General features: G+C 39.5%; 1 protein-coding gene across 2 annotated transcripts in view; it reads left to right on the forward strand.

Annotated features, from left to right (window-relative positions):
- The window catches only part of MAGI2 (membrane associated guanylate kinase, WW and PDZ domain containing 2), a gene marked incomplete at both ends in the record, with an annotated part of 741,772 nt that overhangs the window by 680,201 nt on the left and 39,925 nt on the right, over positions 1-21,646 (forward strand). For both annotated transcript variants that reach the window (XM_080355648.1, XM_080355649.1), the window contains 5 exons: positions 210-458; positions 13,045-13,230; positions 16,268-16,442; positions 19,457-19,697; positions 21,481-21,624. In XM_080355648.1, coding sequence (XP_080211774.1) covers positions 210-458; positions 13,045-13,230; positions 16,268-16,442; positions 19,457-19,697; positions 21,481-21,624 — 995 coding nt within the window. The remainder of the gene's footprint in view (positions 1-209; positions 459-13,044; positions 13,231-16,267; positions 16,443-19,456; positions 19,698-21,480; positions 21,625-21,646) is intronic.

The raw sequence follows: 21,646 nt of genomic DNA on the forward strand, positions 1-21,646 counted from the left end.
CATGCTTGCTTTATCTGATTGTCCTTGAATGTTTTGCATAATTGTGTAGATCCCTGTCTCTCTGCATCTATTACAGCTCCTAGTTTAATACTCGCAGTAGTCTGGGCTATAGGCAGTCAACTGTATTCATGTTGCATTAGCAAATGTAGTGTAAGTCATGGAGCCACTGAGCTAGTCAGACTGTAATACTGGTGTGATTTATGTTGTAGGAGAACCGTGCCCAGAGAATGGCAGAAGCCCAGGCTCAGTGTCTACACACCACAGTTCTCCAAGAAGTGACTACACTACTTATGCTAACAGTAATCACGCTGTCTCTAGTAGCAATGCTACACCCCCTGAGGGCTTCACTGCTCACAGCCTGCAAACCAGTGACGTTGTGATCCACCGCAAGGAGAACGAAGGCTTTGGCTTTGTTATCATCAGTTCCCTGAACAGGCCCGAATCTGGGTCCACAATAAGTAAGTAAACCACATTTTTCAGAGTATATTTTTCCAAGTGCACCCCAAATTAAAGAAAAAAAAAAAAAAAAAAAGCTAGTAATTGCTGCAGAGATCAAAACTGAAGGGACTCTAAAGGTTTCTTCCAAGGGCACCATTTTTTTTTGTCTGTTCTGCCTTGGACACAGGTTATTCTGGCCTCTGAGGCTCTGTGCTTCACACACTCATTTGGCTGTCAGACTGCCACAGGATTCACCCCCAAAGTAGATTTTCTCTGTTCCTCTGTCCCAAGGAGACACACTGCAGGTAACCATCAGGGCTATGTGAATAAATGATTACCCCACAGGCAATTGAATTACACTTTTTTTTAATCAAAATGAAGTTCAGGAACTTGAAATAAAAGCTGAGATCACAACAAACCCCATGACAGCAGCAGTCCAATTTGGGCACTGCAGAAGCTACTGAAAAACAGGTTACATGGACATTCAGGGAGCTTGATTTTTTGACTGCCTGGACTATACATAGTGTAAAATTTATGACTGTGTACAGAGAGATAGTAAGTGTAGTGGCAGAATATGCCCTTAATGATTACAGCCTAGATTATGTCCAGAAAACTAATATTTATTGGGGCTCAAATTCACTACTTTAATACAGGCATCTGGTGCCATCTCAAAAGATGTTCTAGATACATCTAGAGAGAAGTCAGGCAGATGTGACACAGGACCTACAGGAGACTCTGACCCTTTGGTAGTGGCAGCTGCAGACACAGGGGCACACTTGGGTGTTTCAAGTGGCATTTAACTAACTGAGAGCTGCGCCCGCTAGAAGCAGGAAGCATAGAAGGCTTTACATTGAGAGACATCAACTTCTTAACCCCAGGTTCCAGTATAAGTTGGGGAATGACCTATTAGAGAGCAGTGTAGGGGAAAGGGACCTGGGGGTCCTGATGGACAGCAGGATGACCATGAGCCAGCACTGTGCCCTTGTGGCCAGGAAGGCCAATGGCATCCTGGGGTGTATTAGAAGAGGAGTGGTTAGTAGGTCGAGAGAGGTTCTCCTTCCCCTCTACTTTGCCCTGGTGAGACCACATCTGGAATATTGTGTCCAGTTCTGGCCCCTCAGTTCCAGAAGGACAGGGAACTGCTGGAGAGAGTCCAGCTCAGGGCAACGAAGATGATGGAGTGGAACATCTCCCTTATGAGGAAAGGCTGACGGAGCTGGGTCTCTTTAGCTTGGAGAAGAGGAGACTGAGGGGTGACCTTATTAATATTTACAAATATATAAAGGGTGAGTGTCACGAGGATGGAGCCAGGCTCTTCTCAGTGACAACCAGCGGTAAGACAAGGGGTAATGGGTTCAAACTGGAACACAAGAGGTTCCACTTAAATTTGAGAAGAAACTTCTTCTCAGTGAGGGTGACAGACACTGGAACAGGCTGCCCAGGGGGTTGTGGAGTCTCTTACTCTGGAGACATTCAAAACCTGCCTGGACACATTCCTGTGTAACCTCATCTGGGTGTTCCTGCTCCAGCAGGTGGATTGGACTGGATGATCTTTCGAGGTCCCTTCCAATCCCCAACTTCTCTGATTCTGTGGTCTCCCACCACACCCATCTGAAATTGTGAATGGTAATCACAGCTCAAAAACCAAGACACGTGATAGTGTTTGTCATTTTGTAAATTGCAGCCTAATCCAGTCCTTTCCCTGCATTCAAAACATGTTTTGAAGGAACTGTTGTTTTCCCCAAAGCTGCTTCCTGAGGAAATAACTGTTTCAACTTTTAGGGCCAAACTTCATTCTTCTAAATTCATTACAGGAAAACAACTAAGAGTGTACTGGGAAAGACATACTGCACAACAGCGAATGATCTCAGAAAACCTCTTTGCAGTATTTCATGATCATGCAGTTATTAAAAGAGTTGCTTTTCATATTAGCTCAGCTGAATTTTAAAATCCCATGATTGCCAAAATTAATATTGTAACAAAACCATGGATAATTAGCCTCTTGGGACTCTAAGTTTTGACTTTATTGAATATAATAGCCAACTGGAAGTTCTTTGCAAATCAGACAGGGAAAAGAATAATCCATAGAGGACATTGAGACATACATATTAATTGGTTAAGTCAGTCATAAATTTTTCAAGAAAATTATTTCACAGATAGGCTTTGCGGTTGGGGAAGGTGCAGAGGGAAAGAGGAAAGGAAGCAGAAAGAGAAAATGCCTAAGCAACCAAAAATTCTGTGGCTGGAGTATCCTGCTGAGGAGAACAGACCCAGGCTCAAGATCCTGCTTTGCCTCCTGCCCTCTAACGTGTTCTTGGGGTACTTTTCTTCTTCCTCAAGAAACTTCATAGGGAGCCACTGTTGAACACCTCCAGTAGTAAAGAAAAATGACAGTCTGATGCAGAAGTGACAAGAGAATTTATTCAAATGATAACTGCACTGCATTTCAGTCATCCCGAAGAGCACCCAAATCCTAAGTTTAGAAGAACAGCAGTGAACCAAAAAATTACATTTGCTGTAGACAGTGACAGCACAGAGAATAAAATACCCTTTCTATGTGAATTCTGTTTCAAAAATGTAGTAGGAAAAATAAGCTGAAAATGACATAATCTGTCATTAGTGATAAAAACAGCCTAAAAATCCTTGGCCATTTTTAGTTTGAGAGCAGTTCACTTTCTTCACTTAACATGTATTTGGGCTATATTAACAGGAGTATAGACAGTAGATTGCAGGGAAATTATTATCCCCCTTTTGACAGCATTCATTAGGACCTATCTAGAATACATCATCCTAGTTTTAGGCCCTTCAGTACAAGAAAGACAAGGAAAAGTTCAGCAGCATCCACTGAAAACTTCCTTCAGTCCCTTCCAGCTTGAATTAACCTAAAATCCTTTAATTAAAATGCACAATAAGGGGTAGAAAGCATGCAACAAGAAGAAAGTATCAACTGGATGTAGGAGGTGTAATGTCCAAAATATAGCTTACATCAATACAGAAATACGGATCTGCATGGCACCAAGTACCTTGGTAGTCACTTCTCATAGCAGCAGTATGTTAATTTGGTGAAATGTTGTACAAGTGTTCAAGTGTTTCTGGCTTCAGAACCAGTGTGATTATCTCCAGATCACGCATCCCAGCATGGCTCAGAACGATGCTGTGCAGACATACCATAAACATATACAGTTAAATGTTGATGTAGTAATTGCAAGGCAACACTGAAAGAATCAAAATGGGCAAAAGAGGTCAGGAAAAGTAATATCTTGTAGTGCCAGACACTACTAAGAATAGCATAACCTAAGAAGTCTGCTCACTGGAAGCATCCTCAGAGCAAAGTGAAGAAGAGTTCCTTTGATCTAAGAATGTTTATTTTGATAACTCTATTCCCCCCTCTACTTTCCTGTAAAAGCAAAGGACTTGAGAATTTGGAAGTTAAGTATCATCATCACTTTTTCTTAAGAAGGCAATTAATTGTGCACTGAAAGTATTTTCCTTTTTCTTGAAATCACACTTATAAACTGTTTTTTTACAACCCAACAAATTACAACAGCTCTTGCTCAGTACAGAAGTATGAACCTTGTGTCAGTAGGCGCTTGTGCTTCAAGCACTGTTAAAAGTGAGGCAGTAATTCAAAGACAGTTGCTACCAGCCTCAGAGCTGCAGGTTCGTGTGTTTGCTGCTTTGCAGTTGCCCTGAAGCTCAAGGCGTTGCACAAAAGCTCAGCCTGTGGGTGTTTGCCAAAGATAAAACCAGTTGTGGCTGTGAAGCTGTAGGAGCACCCCACTAAGTCAGAGGAGCAGAGCTCCAGATGAGTCTCTTATCCCTTTCCCACCCTTTGTGATGGGGTGTTCGCTGTGCTGCTCCCATGTAGCCCCTTAGGGGTGCTTCATGCTCCCCCTGACTTGGCAAGGAGCCATGAAACACTCAGGAGCTCCCAGAGTAGAGCATGTTTTTCTTGTTCCAAGTCTTGGGGTCTTGGTCAGCTTTTCTCTTGACATGCTTTGCAATGGGTTCATCATCACTGTTGATTTACAGACCTGCCTTTGCCTTGCAGAAATTTTCAAAACACTAAGAGGCACAGAGTGAGGGCAGACTACAGCAATAATCAGGGAATAGACTCTTTTTTCACATTTTGTTATAGGCATCACTGTAGTAGCTGTCATTTAAGTAAATTACTACTAGTTAGTTAGGAGGCAACCTTTAGAACTGGATGTAATTTTGACTTACTGGTACTCATTTAAACATTCAATTCTTGTGACACGTTTTTCCTGTGTTTTATAATGGAAGAAATTTTATCTCCCGCTTGTCAAAGCATTGCTCAAGATGTTCTATAATCCAGCATAGATTATTGTCTTGGACCAAACTACAGTTCTGATGTGGCACACATCAGGAGTGGAAAATGAGTGACAAAGTTTAAATGCAGAAATTTCACAGGGCAAAGCAGGGGTGTAGGACAAGATCAGCCATGCTTGAAAATTATATCAGTAAAAGAAGATAAAGTGTACAAATAAAAAAACGTGTTTGAGTTGTACATCCAGGAACAAGTCATTTTGGCTAATGCAGAATCTAGAGGACCTAAGAGTACTAAGAGATTAAAATAAAAGAAAATTCACCTGACCAGGCTCCTAACCTCTTCCTAATGAAAGGATCAACTTCCACTGCCCATAAAACATATTACCATACTCTCCCCCAGACCCCATCCCAAGGTTAAAGGTGCTTTGTCTCTCATCCTGATAGGCCACCTAAATTTGACCTTACTCTGTGTTTTCTTTTGCTGTGTGGGCTACACATAAATTATCACCATGTTGTAATCTCCAGTGGTATTTTTTAAATGGATTCAGTGTCACATTCCCAGCTGAATGATTGGAAGCTACAAACTCTATTTTTTCGCTTTTATTTGGAGTAGATCTGGAATGCTTTAACCTCATGTCTCTGTGGAGACCTTCCCAGGCAACTGCCTTTGCCCCCCCCAGATTATTAACATCTTTTAGATGCCCTGGTTCAGCGGCAGAGTTAAGTGGCTAAACTGAGCAAATTACAGCCTGCTTCTGAAATCCTGTCCCAAGGAATATCTTCATGATTCCCCTGGTAAAAATACTTGCAGTGTATGCGATTCTGCAAGGAAGGGCTCCTCATGGCACTGTTCCCTCTGAGTCCCCAGTGTCCTACAGCAACACGTGAGGCTATGGAGGTGCTGCTGTCCTGGGGTGGCATTGCCTCACATGACAGTACTGAGTGTCACATTACAGCTAAAACACTGAATTAATTAATCTACTCATTGCATTATGTTTAGGATAATACTCAACAGTGTGTGTCCTCCATGGTAAAACTTCCTTCTTGTGGAGACTTTAGGGTATCAAGATAAGTTCACTATCTGCATCCCATGGAAATGTGCTTCCAGACAGCTGGAAATGGCTGAAAGGAGACTTCTGCATTAATTTGTCCCAGAGCTTTATGGAGTACACTTGTCCCTACCTACTTCATCTCTTCCTGCTGCTTTTTCTTTGTGAGTTTGGGATGCAGCTTCCTCTGGGAGAACGTGTTGTCCCCTTTAAATCTCTTAACACCCTAATTTCTTTAGGAAAAAAAACCAAAAAGGTGTTGCAAACAGGTCTCATTAACTGGTAGCTTCCAGTGAAATTGGAAAATTGACAATATTTCCGTGAATTTTATTGTAGTAAATACTGTCAATTAGCACAGTTATAAAGCGTAAACAAACTGAAAATACAGGCATAATCAAAAAACATTTTTTAAAAAACTAATGGCAGAATACTGTACATACTTGTTATGATCTTTCTTCTGTTTATAAAAGGACAGGCTGTAAATTTAATTTGCCCTTACACTACATATGTCAGTGACTGCTGGATTTTCAAAAAATAGTAAACCGGAACCTAATGAAAGAAGTTTCTCTCACTTCTCAAAACATGCAGTCTTAACTAAAAACCATAAATCCAAGATAAGCCTCTGCTGACTGCAGAAAACAGCATTCTGAAATAAGTCCCATTCAGTCCCAGGGTTCTTTGAACTCCTTGCAGTTTAGAGATAAAAAACAGCTTATTGATCAATGATAACCGTGTGATCCGAGACAGTTATTTGTGCTGCAATTTCAGCCATGCTCCTTCCTGGGTAAGAAGGTGCCTGGGGACACAATTTTCTGTGACCAATCTACAAATGCTAAAGAGAAAAAGAGCTTTAGGAATCAGGATGTCCACCTACCCCAGCATGGAGGTCTTTAGAACAGAGCAGTGAAAACCCACCTGCAGCATGAATCCCCTGTGGCAGGTACTTGTGAGCAGAGGATCTGGTTTCTCATTTCTGCTTGGCTTCAATATTCAGGTTTGAGCTGTTCTCCTGCCTCCTCAGCTACAAAAATACACTTTCTAAGCTTATTTAACTGATAGTATAATTTGGAGCTAAAAGAAGTTGTTACCTGATTAGTTTTTCAAGTCAATATATGAAATTAATAATAATGAAATAAGTGAGAGAGATTTTTTTATATCACTGAAAATACATTACTGCAGTTTGCAGGCATGAATTACTCAGTCTATTTGGTATTTTTGGAGAATAAAGCATGGAGAATCTCAGCCACATCACTCCCCTCTCCAGGCAACTCGTGTCCTCCAGCTTGTTCCCAAATAGGTTATCTGGATCTAGTGGGGCTGCTCTTGTGTTTTCTAAGATCAAGCTCCGAGAGTTTTCTTAGTACAAACCTGGGAAGGGAATCAAAGTTTTTCTAATGATTCCACAGGGCCAATTTTGCTTTCAGGAGGAGCCTGAATTAAGGTACCAAAGTTTCATTGATTTTTTTCTTAGATCTTTAGATTTCTAAGTGACACACATTCCTTCCCACCTGTCTTCTTATGCCTGTGACAAAATCATGCTCTGCAAGTAAGTATGCTCTGTATTGGCACACAACGGGATGTTTCCATTCATAGGTTGATTAACCTTATAAACAACAGGAATTATTATCATTTGCAACTATGCAGCATGACACAGATTTATATTTTCCAAATGGATGTCACATAAAAAACTCATCAATTTCAGGAAAATGTTTTACCTTGATTCTAATATTAGCCCTGATAGAAAGTCCACTGTACACAAGCTTCCCAAATCTTAGATTATTCAGTAACAGTGAAATTACAGATGTTTACATTTAATATATTCTCCCAATTAAAATCTGCCATGCTGGAGCTTGCTGGTTGAATGAAAACTCTTGCACCTTTTGAGAGCTGAATATATAATAAATATTCATGTGATCAGCTGCATAAAATTGAAAAGGACAGCTGGCTCAGGAAGGTTCATTTACTTGGTTTACTATCTATATCCATTAACATTAGAAAAGATTGCAAGAATTTATCTGCCAGAGAGTTTAATAGATAAAGTAGAGGTTTGATTTTTTTTCCCCTTAACTGATCCTTTTTGACATTCAGCTGCTATAGATGGGAAAAAAACAGGAAAGGTACTTTTTACAAAATACACACTCAACAGCTATGACTAGAAAAACTGAATGCATGTAAAAAAATTATTGATGTAAACCAGAAAAGCATTATTTGTTGGTGACATCTTCTTAGAAACAGCTATTTCAGGCATATGGGTCTCCCAAGTAAGGAGAAATCATTTTTATTTCCAAAAAGCAAGAGGCTATTATAGAAATATACAGTGTTAGAAGCAGTATCTGTATTCAGCAATTGCTCTGGCTTTGTGACCCAAGCTATGGACCCCCAGTTGTAAAGTCACAGAGTTTACTCTTTCTTTTCTATGACAAGAAGGTGTGGGAAGGATGTTAATTTGGACCATGTAGAGTAAAAGTTTAGTAAAACACACTGCAGAAAAATTAGATTCCATCACAAGATCTGTTGTTACGAGATGCTTCTGCAGCATTGGTGTTCTTCGCTAGGTTTTTTTGGATCTAGAATTATGATTTCTGCCTTGGAAGGTCTTTTTTTCTGAAGGTAGATATCCATATATATATCACTCTTAGCCATCACATTTTGGATGACTTGATGGTATTAGAGAAAAAAATCTATATATATATCTGTTTTGAAGGACTGTATGTTTCATACACATATAAAGTGTATCTCACTAATTTCCCATATTTTGAACAGTTTAGAAAAATCCTTATAAGTCCCTGTTTGCCAAAATATTTTTCCCTTGCAGTCTCATCCCTTGTGTAGTCTGAGAGAACTGAAAAATGAGTTGTCCTGCAAAGGGACAGTTTGTTTTCTGTGTTCATTCTTACTGTGAATAAAGGGATTCCTAGGGAAAAAAATAAAAAATTTTAAAAAAATCCAAGTGTTTCTGTATAGCCTGCTAATATTAAATGCTGCTTAGGTAACTCTGTGTTTTGAAATAAGTGGATTAAATTCTCTGCAGAGTCAAATCTGGGCACGTGCTGCCACTTTTCAAGATGTGCATATGTTTAGAGAACAGCTTGTGGCAAATTCTTAAAAGAGGTGTGAATAGATTAGTAAAAATTTTTAAGGGCGAGTGGAATCATTTATCACCAGTCAAGCGATCTGGGACTTCCTTTGAAAGGCTCCATTATTAGTTGCTCTGGTTAGATAAAAATGAAACACCAAAGATGCAATTTAAGGAAACATACGATGTGCTAACAAAGCCGTAATTAAACGCCAAACATGGGAGGTTCCTTCCTGCGGAGACATCTGTGATGCTGTCAGAGATGGAAGAGCTGCGGAGCTCCATGTTGTCCCTGGCCACGACCAGGAGCAGAGGACCCTGCCTACAGCAGACAGAGACCTTCCCCAGGCATCTCCTCAGCTTTCACAACAATGGGCAGTAGATCCACCTCTGTCAATTTGTCTAATTCCTTTTCGAATCCTCGCATTCTTCTGGCCCTTCAGAAGGGACCAGACCCCTTTCAGAGGTGCCCAGTGATAGGATGAGGAGCAACAGGCACAGACTGAAGCACAGGAGATTCCATATGAATATGAGGAGAAACTACTCTGAGGGTGCCAGAGCCCTGGAACAGGCTGTCCAGAGAGGTTGTGGAGTCTCCTTCTCTGCAGACATTCAAACCCACCTGAACACATTCCTGTGTGATCGGCTCTGGGTGAACGTGCTTTAGCAGGTGGGTGGGACTGAATGATCTCCAGACATCCCTTCCAACCCTGAACATTCCTTGAAGGCCGTCCCACCTTCTCTAAGCTGCAGATGGTGAGCTCATGGACTACTTTGCGGAGAGGCTGTCCTATTCTGACTGCCGTGCTGCCTTTCACTGAACCTTTGCTGGCTCAGTGCTGTGATTTTTGAGTGGGGGTGATGGAACTGTCAGCAATACTTAGGTGCAGAGTAGTAACTAACAATGGTATGTTCTGTTTGATAGTGCTTTCCTAAATCTTAAAATTCTCTTTACTGTTTTACTAAGTTTATGTTTTTAGAGAAGTAAGCAAACTTATTTCAAGATCTCCTAAGTGGTAATAATTAATTTAGGGCCCATTCCTGCTTAAGCTTAGCCAGGGTTATTTTTTCCCCATGTGCATCATCTTGCATTTCTTTTCATGAGATCTTGTCTGCCACTTCACTCAGCCCACTCAATACCGACAGTTTTACAGCTCTTCCATGCCTATCTTAGATGTGACCATTCTGAAAGTTTCTCCATTATGAAAACTCACAGTTCATTTCTACATTTTCTTCTTAGCTTTTACCTAATTAATTCCCTCTGAAAGTACCTCCTTGTCGTTTCACAGTATTTCACCACCAAAGGGTCTTAAAAGTTTTCTGACACATTCTGACATGTTCATTTTTTCATTAACAACCTGCATATGAGATAACCTGCATCCCTTAGAAGCACTCATGCTTGTAAATAAATCCTTGAATAAATCCTCCCCCCACAAAGGAGCAGTAGGGACCATGGTGGCCGGGATGTTGTGGCTTAGGAGGAGACTCAGGTGGAACTCCACTGGGGAGAGCAAGCAGAGACCAGGTGCTCCTTGGGATATTGCTGGGAAAGAAGGAGCCAGGAAGTAAACTTCTCCTCATATCATCTAGAAATCCAGAGAAACCAACTTCTGCTGAATTGCTGTGAGTTTCATTAGTAATTCACTGGATTTGCCAGTAAAAATCTGATATCGTATACCAGTGGTCTCTTTTGCAGACTCTGATAGAGTTCCTTCCGCAAAAGCTTTCCACACCCCGCTCTGCAACGAGATCATGCAGCAACACATTGCATCAACACAACCTCAGAAGAGGACCATTAAGTCCTCAAAAAAACAAGTGCAGTGGAAAAGATACCTTGACACATGAGTTTTCTTCTGAAGGTCACACTGTTAATCCTTTCATAGTATGGCAGGAGGAAGGGGGTGCAGTGATACTAAAACATTTAGAGTAGTTACCTTCATCAGGAAGATAAGGGCCTAAAACATTCCTCCTCTTTCTCCCCTCTTCCCTTTTCTCAGGATTTGTAGCTGGGTCAGACTCTCATGGCTCTCCCACCTCCACCTCTGAGTTAGCAGGTATCTCAAACATGCAGACATCTGCACCTTCTCCTCAGCCCAAACAAAAACCGTGCTGGAAAATTAATAGAATTTCCCACCCCCCTCACCTCACTACTGAAAGTATGTTCCTAATCAATTATTTAGGCTAGCAAACACATCTTCTTCAAGGTTACAAATGGCAACCATGCGAATTTTTACTGTGACATATTGGCCATAATACATCCACTTGTTTCTTCCTACTAAATTTCTTTCTCTTTCAAATATGGCAGTCTCGTTTTCTCATCTCCACTGATGTGTACTATAGGCATGATAATTTCTTGCATTATGTATACTGGAAACAGGCAAGTTTTAGTCTTAAATGATACTTGGTGATGCTTTAAGATTCAGTGAAAGGCTCTGTGTGAATGTAAACTGTTTCACTGTCAAGTTCCTCTTTTACTTGTTTACTTACTGATATGCATGGGTGGCAGTTATATATTTGGTCAAAATAAATGCAAATTGTGTACAAAGTGTGGCTATTCATACTTAATATATATATTTTTTTAATAGAAAGGATTAGGCATTGTGACATAAATTAGGTGTTTATTTCCTAAGCAGCAAGACATTTCTGAAGTATACCTAGCTGTGTCCATATTACTAAAGCTGTAATTTAATCTGTATTCTTGCCTGAAGTATAGTGGTAAAGAAACATGCAGTTTAATTATGGGTTGCACTTTAGAGTACTCATCTTTTTAGTTCTCAGAAAATTAATTTTTAACACTGTAAACAACACTTGCGTCCATATTAGAAACAAAAGTCACTTTGAGGTGTGTGTATTGTGACTTTACATGAGATGTGCAATCTGTGTTTGTCACCGTGACCTTCAGGGAATGTTTATCAGAGGGCTGAGAAATTTGTTCTGTGGTGATGGAGTGTTCTGAACATGTCTCCTGTTAGAGCTTTGTTTTATACAAGCATTGATAGCCTATATATTTCCCAAAAAGTGTTTGATTAATCTTTTCTTAATCTTAATCTTTTCTTTCACCTTTTCCAAGTTATCTTCAGATGTGGGAATTTTAAAGGTTATATTATTTCAAAGAAAAAAAAAAAGGGGGAGGGGGGGAGAGGAAAATAAGCCAACTGTTTTCAAACACCAGTTGGAGGAGGACACTGAGGCCAAGCAGCTTTGTGCTAAGTTTGCCAAGACTGAAATGTGCGATTGGTGAGGAATACTCAAACACCATTATGATACTAATAAAATATATAGCCAAATTTAACTGGGATAAGTGTATTTATGAATAGCAGAGTGAAAGGAAAATAGCATGCTCTTTGGGGAGCCTAGGTAGAGAGAAGAGTCAGCTCTAGTATATGCATGTAGTTAAAAACCACAGGAAAATAGAGATGTACTGGGAGAAAGATCAAGAGTAATATTTAGAAAATGCATTGGGAAATGAGGGACAAGACAAACCAAGAGAATGGATGGAGTACACAGAAAGATTGAGAACCGCAGAGAAGAACAAAAAGGGAAGAAAAGTTTATCTCTAATGTTTTGAGAATGCATGTGTGTGCATGTCTGTTTGATGTAAACGTGTAAATTCATGCTGGTGTGTATCTAATTAGAAAGCTGTGCATCTCTATAAATCTTCAGTCTGATTTCTGTTTATCAAGTAACTTATTTGAATGGAGGAGGAGAACAATTTAGTGAACCCTGGGAATTGTCAGTAATAGCATCTATTTGTATATAAAATAAATCATGTTTGCAGTGCCTCTATTGCAACATACAAATAAAGAAATTCCGTAAGCTAGGAGGTAGGAGGCAATTTATGACTACTACTTATTGTGCAAATTTATCCCCTTCATGGTTTAAAAGCCTTATTGTTTTCCTGATCTGTTTATTATCTTGTTACATGCCAGGTTTGCAAACTAGCTGAACCATAATCTGATTTTGGACTTCATATATAATGTATATGCACATCTGGATTCTGAATTCTTAGTGAAATCTGTACTGTGTTAATGCAAATCATGTTGTTTATGAATTTATAGTCTTAAGTGTTTATACACAAGCTGTTTTTTAATTCATATAGAACTTTCTTCCAAATGAACTCATTTTCTTTTGCTTGTGGACATCACCATTTGTTGCAGTATATGTTAACTGCGACTATTTTTCCCTGTCCAGCTGTACCCCATAAAATAGGGCGGATAATTGATGGAAGTCCTGCAGATCGCTGTGCAAAACTTAAAGTTGGAGACCGGATCTTAGCTGTGAATGGCCAGTCTATTATCAACATGCCTCATGCAGATATTGTGAAGCTAATTAAAGATGCAGGTCTCAGTGTAACTCTTCGCATCATTCCTCAGGAGGGTAAGTCAGTAGCCTTTAAAAACAGGAAGAAAATTTTAAGTAGCCTCCAATTACCTTGAATTATGTCACCACTTGAAAGAATATCTTTTGTTTCACTTTCTCAGCTGTAATGTACAGCACACCAAAATTACAGCCTTACAACTAACTGGAATAATAACTGAATTCTTGAAAAAGTTTCTGGTGACGAAAAGAATATCTAAAGCAAACTTGGATAAACTGGAGTGAGAGCCAAGTACCAAAGAGTCAGTGTTAATGTCTTTTGGAATAATTGTTTTCTACATGGAAAAGAACCCTACAAGAGAGCCAGGTTTTGAGTTCATTCCCTTATATCCTGCTATAAACCAGACTCAAGTCTGGCTTGCAGGAGACTGCAATTGTCATCACCAGGCATCTTCAATCACCAACTACCTGTGACAAAGTTATGTGAAGGAAGAGTTCAGATTTAGTAGTTTCTTCCACATATATCCACTATAAATGCACGAAGCAGAAAAGATCTAAACCCTGTATTATCTCATTTGCAAGGTGAGGATAAGGGGACAGACTCATTAGTTTGGTCATTACTCCACAGCTAATCAGTGAAGATCTTTTGATGTTGGCTTCATGGGTTTCAGGTTGATTTCAGGGCTTTTTTTAGTTTAGTGATGTGCCATACTGGTGTATGAATTATACTATGTTAATGAGACTGTGGCTTTATATCACAGAAATACCACTAGAGCCAGGAATGTCACACAGCAAGTTGTGTAATTGCTTAATGATCCATGCTCCAGTTAGACGACCTTCACCTGCTGCTGCATCCAGCAACGGGACAAGGAGACAGTCTGACACTGACCATGGACCGTGGCTGGGGGAAGTTATCTGCTTTGTTAAATGAGTTCAGTGAAAGGAAAAATACAAACATACACAAGTTCAGAATTCATACCAAAGAGCTGCTGTATAATCACTTGAGGTCAGTTTTGCAAGCATCTACAAAAAGTATGATGCTGCATGCAGTCCGTGCAGCTTCTTTAGGCCACCCTGGTATCCAGATAAATTCATAATAGCAAATGGCTAATACTTCAGTGTTAGAGATGGATACCTTAAGTTAGAAAGAAAGCGGAGGTGCATCTGAGATGCAGTGCTACAAGATGTTCTTGGATGGTGAGAAATTATGTGTCCAAGTCATGGCTTCCGTGTGTGACACTCATTTACCTCCTGATATTAGCTTGCCAGGTTCTAAAATTGGGAAAAAATCTAATACCTCTGTAATGCACTTTCAGGTGAAAAATACCATATAAATGCAAAGCAGTTTTAGAAGCAGCTTATGATTTATCTAGTTCATCCATAGTTATGAGAGTAATGTAGAAATGAGGAAGAATATTCCCAATCTTCGTCTCTGAAACTTTGCAATACAAGAGACTCACAGACGCAAAATGGGCAATTAAAGCTTTAATCATAGTAATTACACAGACAGCTATTGTTTATGTCTGCATGAGGAGTGTTTTAAGCGCAAATATAAAAGCTTTTTTGACAATTAAGCCTAAATTGAAAAGATTTTTAATAAAGTAGACAAAATTTTTAAAATAATTACAGGCATAAATAAGTAGAGAGCCATCAGAAATGTGCAGCCATAGGGGAAAAAATCACATGTTAAAAATAAGAAATAAAATAATTCAAAATTCAAACTGGATTCAGATATAAAACTAGGCAACACCTGGATGATGCATAGCTATTGCTGTTAGGAATACTCAGCCATACGCATGCCCATTCTGGGCACTTTGCACCACGTCACACTGGCCTCACTTCTGTTGCAAGAAGAAATAAAACAAATACAGATATATAAAGGGTGAGTGTCAGGAGGATGGAGCCAGGCTCTTCTCAGTGACAACCAATGATAGGACAAGGGGTAATGGGTACAAACTGGAACACAAAAGGTTCCACTTAAATTTGAGAAGAAACTTCTCAGTGAGGGTGACAGACACTGGAACAGGCTGCCCAGGGAGGGTGTGGAGTCTCCTTCTCTGGAGACATTCAAAACCTGCCTGGACACCTTCCTGTGTAACCTCATCTGGGTGTTCCTGCTCCAGCAGGGGGATTGGACTGGATGAGCTTTCAAGGTTCCTTCCAATCCCCGACATTCTGTGATTCTGTGTGATTCTGTGAAATATGAAGTGTACCTTTGCTGTTGATAGTGCGTGAGCAACTGCTTGTGCAGTGCTCTGTCTGCCTGTGGGTGGAGCCTCTCTTATTTATGCTTCTTAATAGGTAAATGATGAGCAACATAACTGTTCTAGTGTCTCAGGAGAAATTTATTTGATATGAGCTCAGTGCTAAATGTGTCTTCCCCCAAATGCAGCGGGAAGCCTGAAGGAAGATTGACATTCCTTATTTGCATCAAGGCCACAGGCCACATTTCCTATCTCAGCCTGTCTTTTTGGATTTTATGTTGTTTGGAAAGAAGGATTCTGTTTTTCTACAGTGTTCCTATGTGAAACCCTGGTCACTTAATACATAATATAGTGAAATAAAACATTGGTTTATCTGTTTTTTTCAGAATTTATTGAGATTGGTTTTACTGTTCACCTTCCCCAAAGATTTAAAAAGATATGAAACTCTTGTTGAGCTCCAAGCCAGCAGGAGCTAACGCAAGCACCTCAGAGATTTAGCTTTTGTGAGGACAGTCTGTCATGCTACAACAGTGGTGAAAGCAATAACATTTTTCATTCTCTCAAAATGGAAAGTTTTCAAATATCAGTATTTCTAGGCTTTAAAAGAAAACATGGAACACGGAAGCCATTTGTCTCGTTCAATTAGCTTTTAAATAATGGAGGTGTCAACGAGAGTTATAGAAGTGACCAAGATTTCAGATCCCATTGACTATCAAAATGAGCCCATTAGGTTCAGATGTCTTAAAATCTAATTATAACCCAAGCAAGTAAAAGTGACAAAGCATAAATTTTTCAGAGATAGCGTGTGACCAAAACCAATTATTGCCTACCTTTGCCCTTTATTAAATGCCGCGCTGTGACAGGTCTTTAATCTCCAGCTTCCCAATACGCAGAGCTGAACAGCCCGGCCTCGGCCCCCGGCTCGGAGAAGCAGAGCCCCATGGCCCAGCAGCACAGCCCCATGGCCCAGCAGAGCCCCCTGGCCCAGCAGAGCCCCGTGGCCCAGCACAGCCCCGTGGCCCAGCCACCGCCGCCGCAGCCCCTCCAGCTGCAGGGACACGAGAACAGGTAAGAGCGGCTCCTCCAGGACCGCGGGACAGCCTCCTGCTGGGTCTTCATCATGTTCCCAGCAGCTGTGAGCCATCACTTGTGGGGCTCTGGTGCCCCACAGCCCTGTGATTGCCCTCGAATTGTGCATGCCAAGATGACCTGAAAGTCTTACTCAGGTATGAAACATGTCTGGCTAAACTTCCTCAAGCATCCATCAGGATTATATGTTTGCCAAGGAAATAAACACTGAAGTGTTCCTCACTAATAATTTTGTTGCTAACATGCTTTCTTATGTCACTACAACTTACGAAGTATGGGTATCTCAGAGTCTGATCATGAAGTGTCCTTTTTTTTTCCATTATCTTGCATGTCTTTGTTTTGTTTTGGTTTTGGTCTATTAGAGTTCTGGACTCAGGAAGAGATTTGAAGATATTCTCGTAATAGGCTTAGTCTATGTTGTATCATTTTCCAGTAAATTTGTGTAATTTATGCATATGTGTTAACAAATTTTGTCTGTGACGGAAATTAAATGGCAGACAGATAGAAATTTTGTAACCAGCTGTATTGAAAGCTGTGTATATAAAAAGCATGCTCAGGTTGTGAGAGGATACAAGTTTCTGTGATCCTCAATCAACACTATTTAGTCTTTGGGTAAATTTTTGGGATGCTAGAAGAGGCTGATTACACTGACTGTCTTTATGCTAATGTTCAGTAACCCACATACCTCATCAAGACCCTCTTCCCCAAATAGGAGATGCTGGTTACAGAACTGGAACTTTTTACTTCTGGGGATACTTGAGTACAGTTGTGATTTAGGCACTCTGCCCTCTAACTCTCCTTGCTTAACAGATGTAGCACTTTCACTTGCCTGAAATTATTTTCTCTCAATTAGTCACATTTGGCAAATTTCTTTGTCTTATATTTCATTGAGTACTTTTTGCAAAAGTGATCATCTCCTGGGAGACATATGTTTATGACAAAATCCAATGCAAAGCTTTAACAGAAGTCTCTCTGTGCAGTTGTAAGTCAGCATTAAATGTCTGTTGAATTTGAAATTTTCAGAGGCGACCACTAAATTCTATTATTTAAAGTTCCAAAAAGAAATTCTGTGACAGTTTTACTGAAAAGCATAAGTTATAATTGATCATGTCACCATTTACATATTCACCAAAAATTACAGTGCCTCCAACTGTAAATAAAAACACCTTCTTCTGGGATACAGCTGTAAATGTACATGTATTGGGAACCTGCCTAAGGGTGACTCTTATTCCAGAAAAAGCTCCATTATTGCTAGTTCATACACTATTATTTTTCATTAGATTTTATACGTCAGATTACAGCTTGTTTATATAGTCAAATACATTGTTTCATTTTCAAAATCAAAATACAAGAAGATGTTTAAAAACTAGAATTTCTACTTCCAATAATAATAAGATTCAGTATCACCGTAATCCTGTTCATTCTCCATCTTCTTTATATAGGATGATAATATTGAGTAAAGAAAGTAAGAGGATTGCATGTATACATACGGGTCTTATTATAGATGCCATGTACAGGTTTTAAAAGAACTTGTGGCAGTAGACTATTTTCATCTTCTCAGAAAAGCCAAAGGGAAATAGTTCTGGTATTTTTGTGTCTGATTAGACATTTAGCTAATTAAAGCTAGTGTGTAGGAAGATTTGCCATAACGTTACTGTAACTGTACTAATAAAGTAATGAAGTTGTGAAACATATCTGAAATGTTTTGAAATGTTTAGATGATTTAGGCTATCTTTTCAGAGATAAATTAACATGACCAAAAACAATCTTTCATTTATTCAAAATGTAATTTTTTTAAATCAGTAAGTATATTTAAAAATCCCTTTCATAGTTTATATGAGTTCATGTATCTGTATGTGTACACGTACATACATGGTCACTTGGTTGACTGAAAACTTCCAGACCAATACTAAAGCAGAGTTCAAAGTCTACATTTCTTGTACAGGAAAAAAATATTTCCTTCATCACTTAGGGGATGCTGTAAAAACATCCACAATGTGAAAAATTTTGTTAAATCTAACTCAAACCACTGTTACAGAGTTACCTTGCTAAAAATGTTCGGAACTTCCTTTGTGCCCATTCAGCATGTTACACAGCTGAGGCACAGAGGTCTGCAGTAAGAAATATTCCATAATTCACCCTGAAGTGTGAAATGCCATTATGCACTGATTTCCATGTGGTAAGGGAGCCACTCATTCCCATGAGTAAATTAATGAACTAGTTGCTGTACTACAGAAAGTCACTTTTCTTTGAAATGTTAGAACTCATCTTCCCATAACCAGTCACCAATTAAAGCAAAATTTTATTCATTATTAATTCCTCATTAGCCAAATTTATTTTCCTTTCACTTTGTGTTACTTCTTTGTGTAACTGCTGATATGACCTGCTATGGGCTGGTAGCCAGACGTTATTACAGGGAGTGTGTAGAAATAATAAGAAGAATGCATGTATCGAAGAATGCATGTATCAAAGAATACATCAAAAAGATAACCCCTGGTACAAATAATATATCCTTATTTAATCTTCAGAAGTTCACAATAAAAACAGTTTACGTCAATGAAAGAGGGTTTATAAATGTCTGCAGTGATGTTTCATTTACTCTATAGAAATCTTTATAAACTCAGTGCATTATTTTGTAGTGAGTATTGTGGGTGTTTTCACATGCAGTGTCATCTTCCAAGCAGGCAAGATAAGTGGGAATCAGGATGCTTTTCCTCTTCTTGCCCCTTTGAGCCTAATCCTGATCTCAGTGCTACAAGCTGTAAAATTGCACAGTGTGACCTAAGGTAAAATTGCTTATGTCCGTGTTTCAAAAGCACTCACTGTTTTTGGATGCCTCGACAATTTACCCTTGGAAGTTTTGCTTCTCTGTGAAAGATTGTTTGATGCAATTTTACACTCAGGCAGTTTGCTTTCACTCTTCAATATTGCATGCGATACGTATTTTTAATGTTTTGCCGCTTTCTGAAACTCAGTCATTTTGCCTTTCTCAGTTATAGGTCAGAAGTAAAAGCCAGGCAGGATGTGAAACCTGACATCCGGCAACCTCCGTTTACAGACTACAGGCAGTCCTCCCAGGACTACCGACAGCCTCCGCTGGACTACAGACATCCTCCGGTGATGGATTACCAGCAGCCACCACCGCTCGACTACAGGCAGCCACCCTTGATGGATTACAGGCAACATTCACCCGACACCAGGCAGTACCCTCTGTCAGAGTACAGGCAGCCCCAGGTACAACCTGAAACACTTAGAGCACTCCTAAACAGAAAGCTTTAGGTTTTGTTGAGAGCAGTCATATATATTGGTTAAAAAACTGACATTACAGAAGAAAACGGCACCTTTATTGTTTTTACTCCTGGTAACTTTCTGTAGAGAAAATGAATATTTTCCATGAAATGAACCATTAATATTAGTGAAGAACTATGTGATCTGTCAAATAACACTGTATTTATAACTGTGCAACTATGATGTTAAACAAATGCTATTTTTAAGCTATTGGAGAGTTAAAATAGAAGTGCTAAAGTAAGCTGTCCTTGCATCAGCAGAGATTTTTTTTTCCTAGGAATTTAATACAGTCATCAAACAGAGGATGTACTAAGGTCAGACTGCATTTCTACAGCATTGTTGAAGATTTTTATCTAATGTTAATAAAGAAATAAATAGAAGTTAATCAAAACTGAGAAAGTTACATTTCTGTTGATGGTAGTCTGGATGAGGACAAACCAGCTCGTGCAACTAGTTTGTTTGACATCAGCCATGACTTTACAAATTCCAAGAATAAAGAAAGAATAAATAAGGCTTAGATGAACAGTTTTGGACAAGACTGCTGGTGACCAATATTTATTGACAGCTGAGAAGATCTGAGGATTTAGCCCAAAGTTCAGACTTTCCAAAAATGTATTAAATAAGGAATTGTAAACTTCTAGACACTATAAGCCAGAACCGTATATAGATGGTCTTTCTGTCCATATTTTCAAAGCCAAATACATAAATCGTATCAGTGAAAATATCCAAATTCTTTAATGGGACCCAGAGAACCCCAGAGAACTGTCTGAAAAAGTTATGCATTTCAGTATTAAATAGCAAATCACCATCTCCATATACATACTCTATAAGATGCTTCTTGGCATGTACAGAGATGCTCAGATTGCCTGTTTCTCACAATTTATGGTTTAATTCTCTAACCACAGGCTTACTCTCATTTTCCTCACGCTCCCATAGCTCTTGCATTCCTGGCTGCCAATGGATCAGAAGCAACAAAGCAAGTTCCTACCCAGAGTCTTCTATGGGGTGGTAGTTAGGGTCCACCAAGGAAAAACTGGAAAGATGAATCTGAGGCTCTGCAGGACACAGAAAGGGTGAAACTGAGATCTCCCACTTCCTACTTCCTCCTCAAACACGTTTTAACTGAAGTGATGAGAGTCACTGTACTTTGTGACTCCATGCCTGCTAATCATGCTGGAAGTTTAGGAGATGGAATCATAGAATAGTTTTGGGTTGGAAGAGACCTTCAGAGGTCATCTAGTCCATCCCCCCTGGAATAAGCAAAGACATCTTCAACTAGATCAGGTTACTCAGAGTCCTGTCCAGCCTGGCCTTGAATGTTTCCAGGGATGGGGCATCTAGATGTCTCTTATACTAATTTTCAGTTGTGATGGTGCTTATACAAGAACTGCCTGATACCTCATTTGTCAAATCAGCACTTCTTCCATAGATATAAACACACTTAGGTACCATGAATGTATTAAAGGTGAATCTTGAAGCCACCTAGAGAGCTTTTGGTACCAGGCAACTGCTGGATGACACCCTCTCAGAGTGGTTTAGACTTCAGCATTTACATTTTACTAAAGTCTCTTTTCAGAAATGTCCAGTATCAGTGCGTAAGCATACTTTGAAGGTCCTTTTGCTGGGAACAGTTGGGTAGATGCATTTTGAAGACTGGTATTTGAAGTTTTCTTGAATATATTCCATGGCATTCATATGGTTGTCTTTCATTTTGTATTTCTCTATACAGGACTTTGATTATTTCACTGTTGATTTGGAGAAAGGAGCCAAAGGTTTTGGGTTTAGTATTCGAGGAGGAAGAGAGTACAAAATGGATTTGTATGTGTTGAGGTTAGCAGAAGATGGACCAGCAATAAGAAATGGAAGGATGAGGGTAAGTAAAATGTATTGTAACG

The sequence above is a fragment of the Nesoenas mayeri genome, assembly GCF_963082525.1.
Source record: "Nesoenas mayeri genome assembly, chromosome: 1".
In the NCBI taxonomy this organism is placed as follows: Eukaryota; Metazoa; Chordata; class Aves; order Columbiformes; family Columbidae; genus Nesoenas; species Nesoenas mayeri.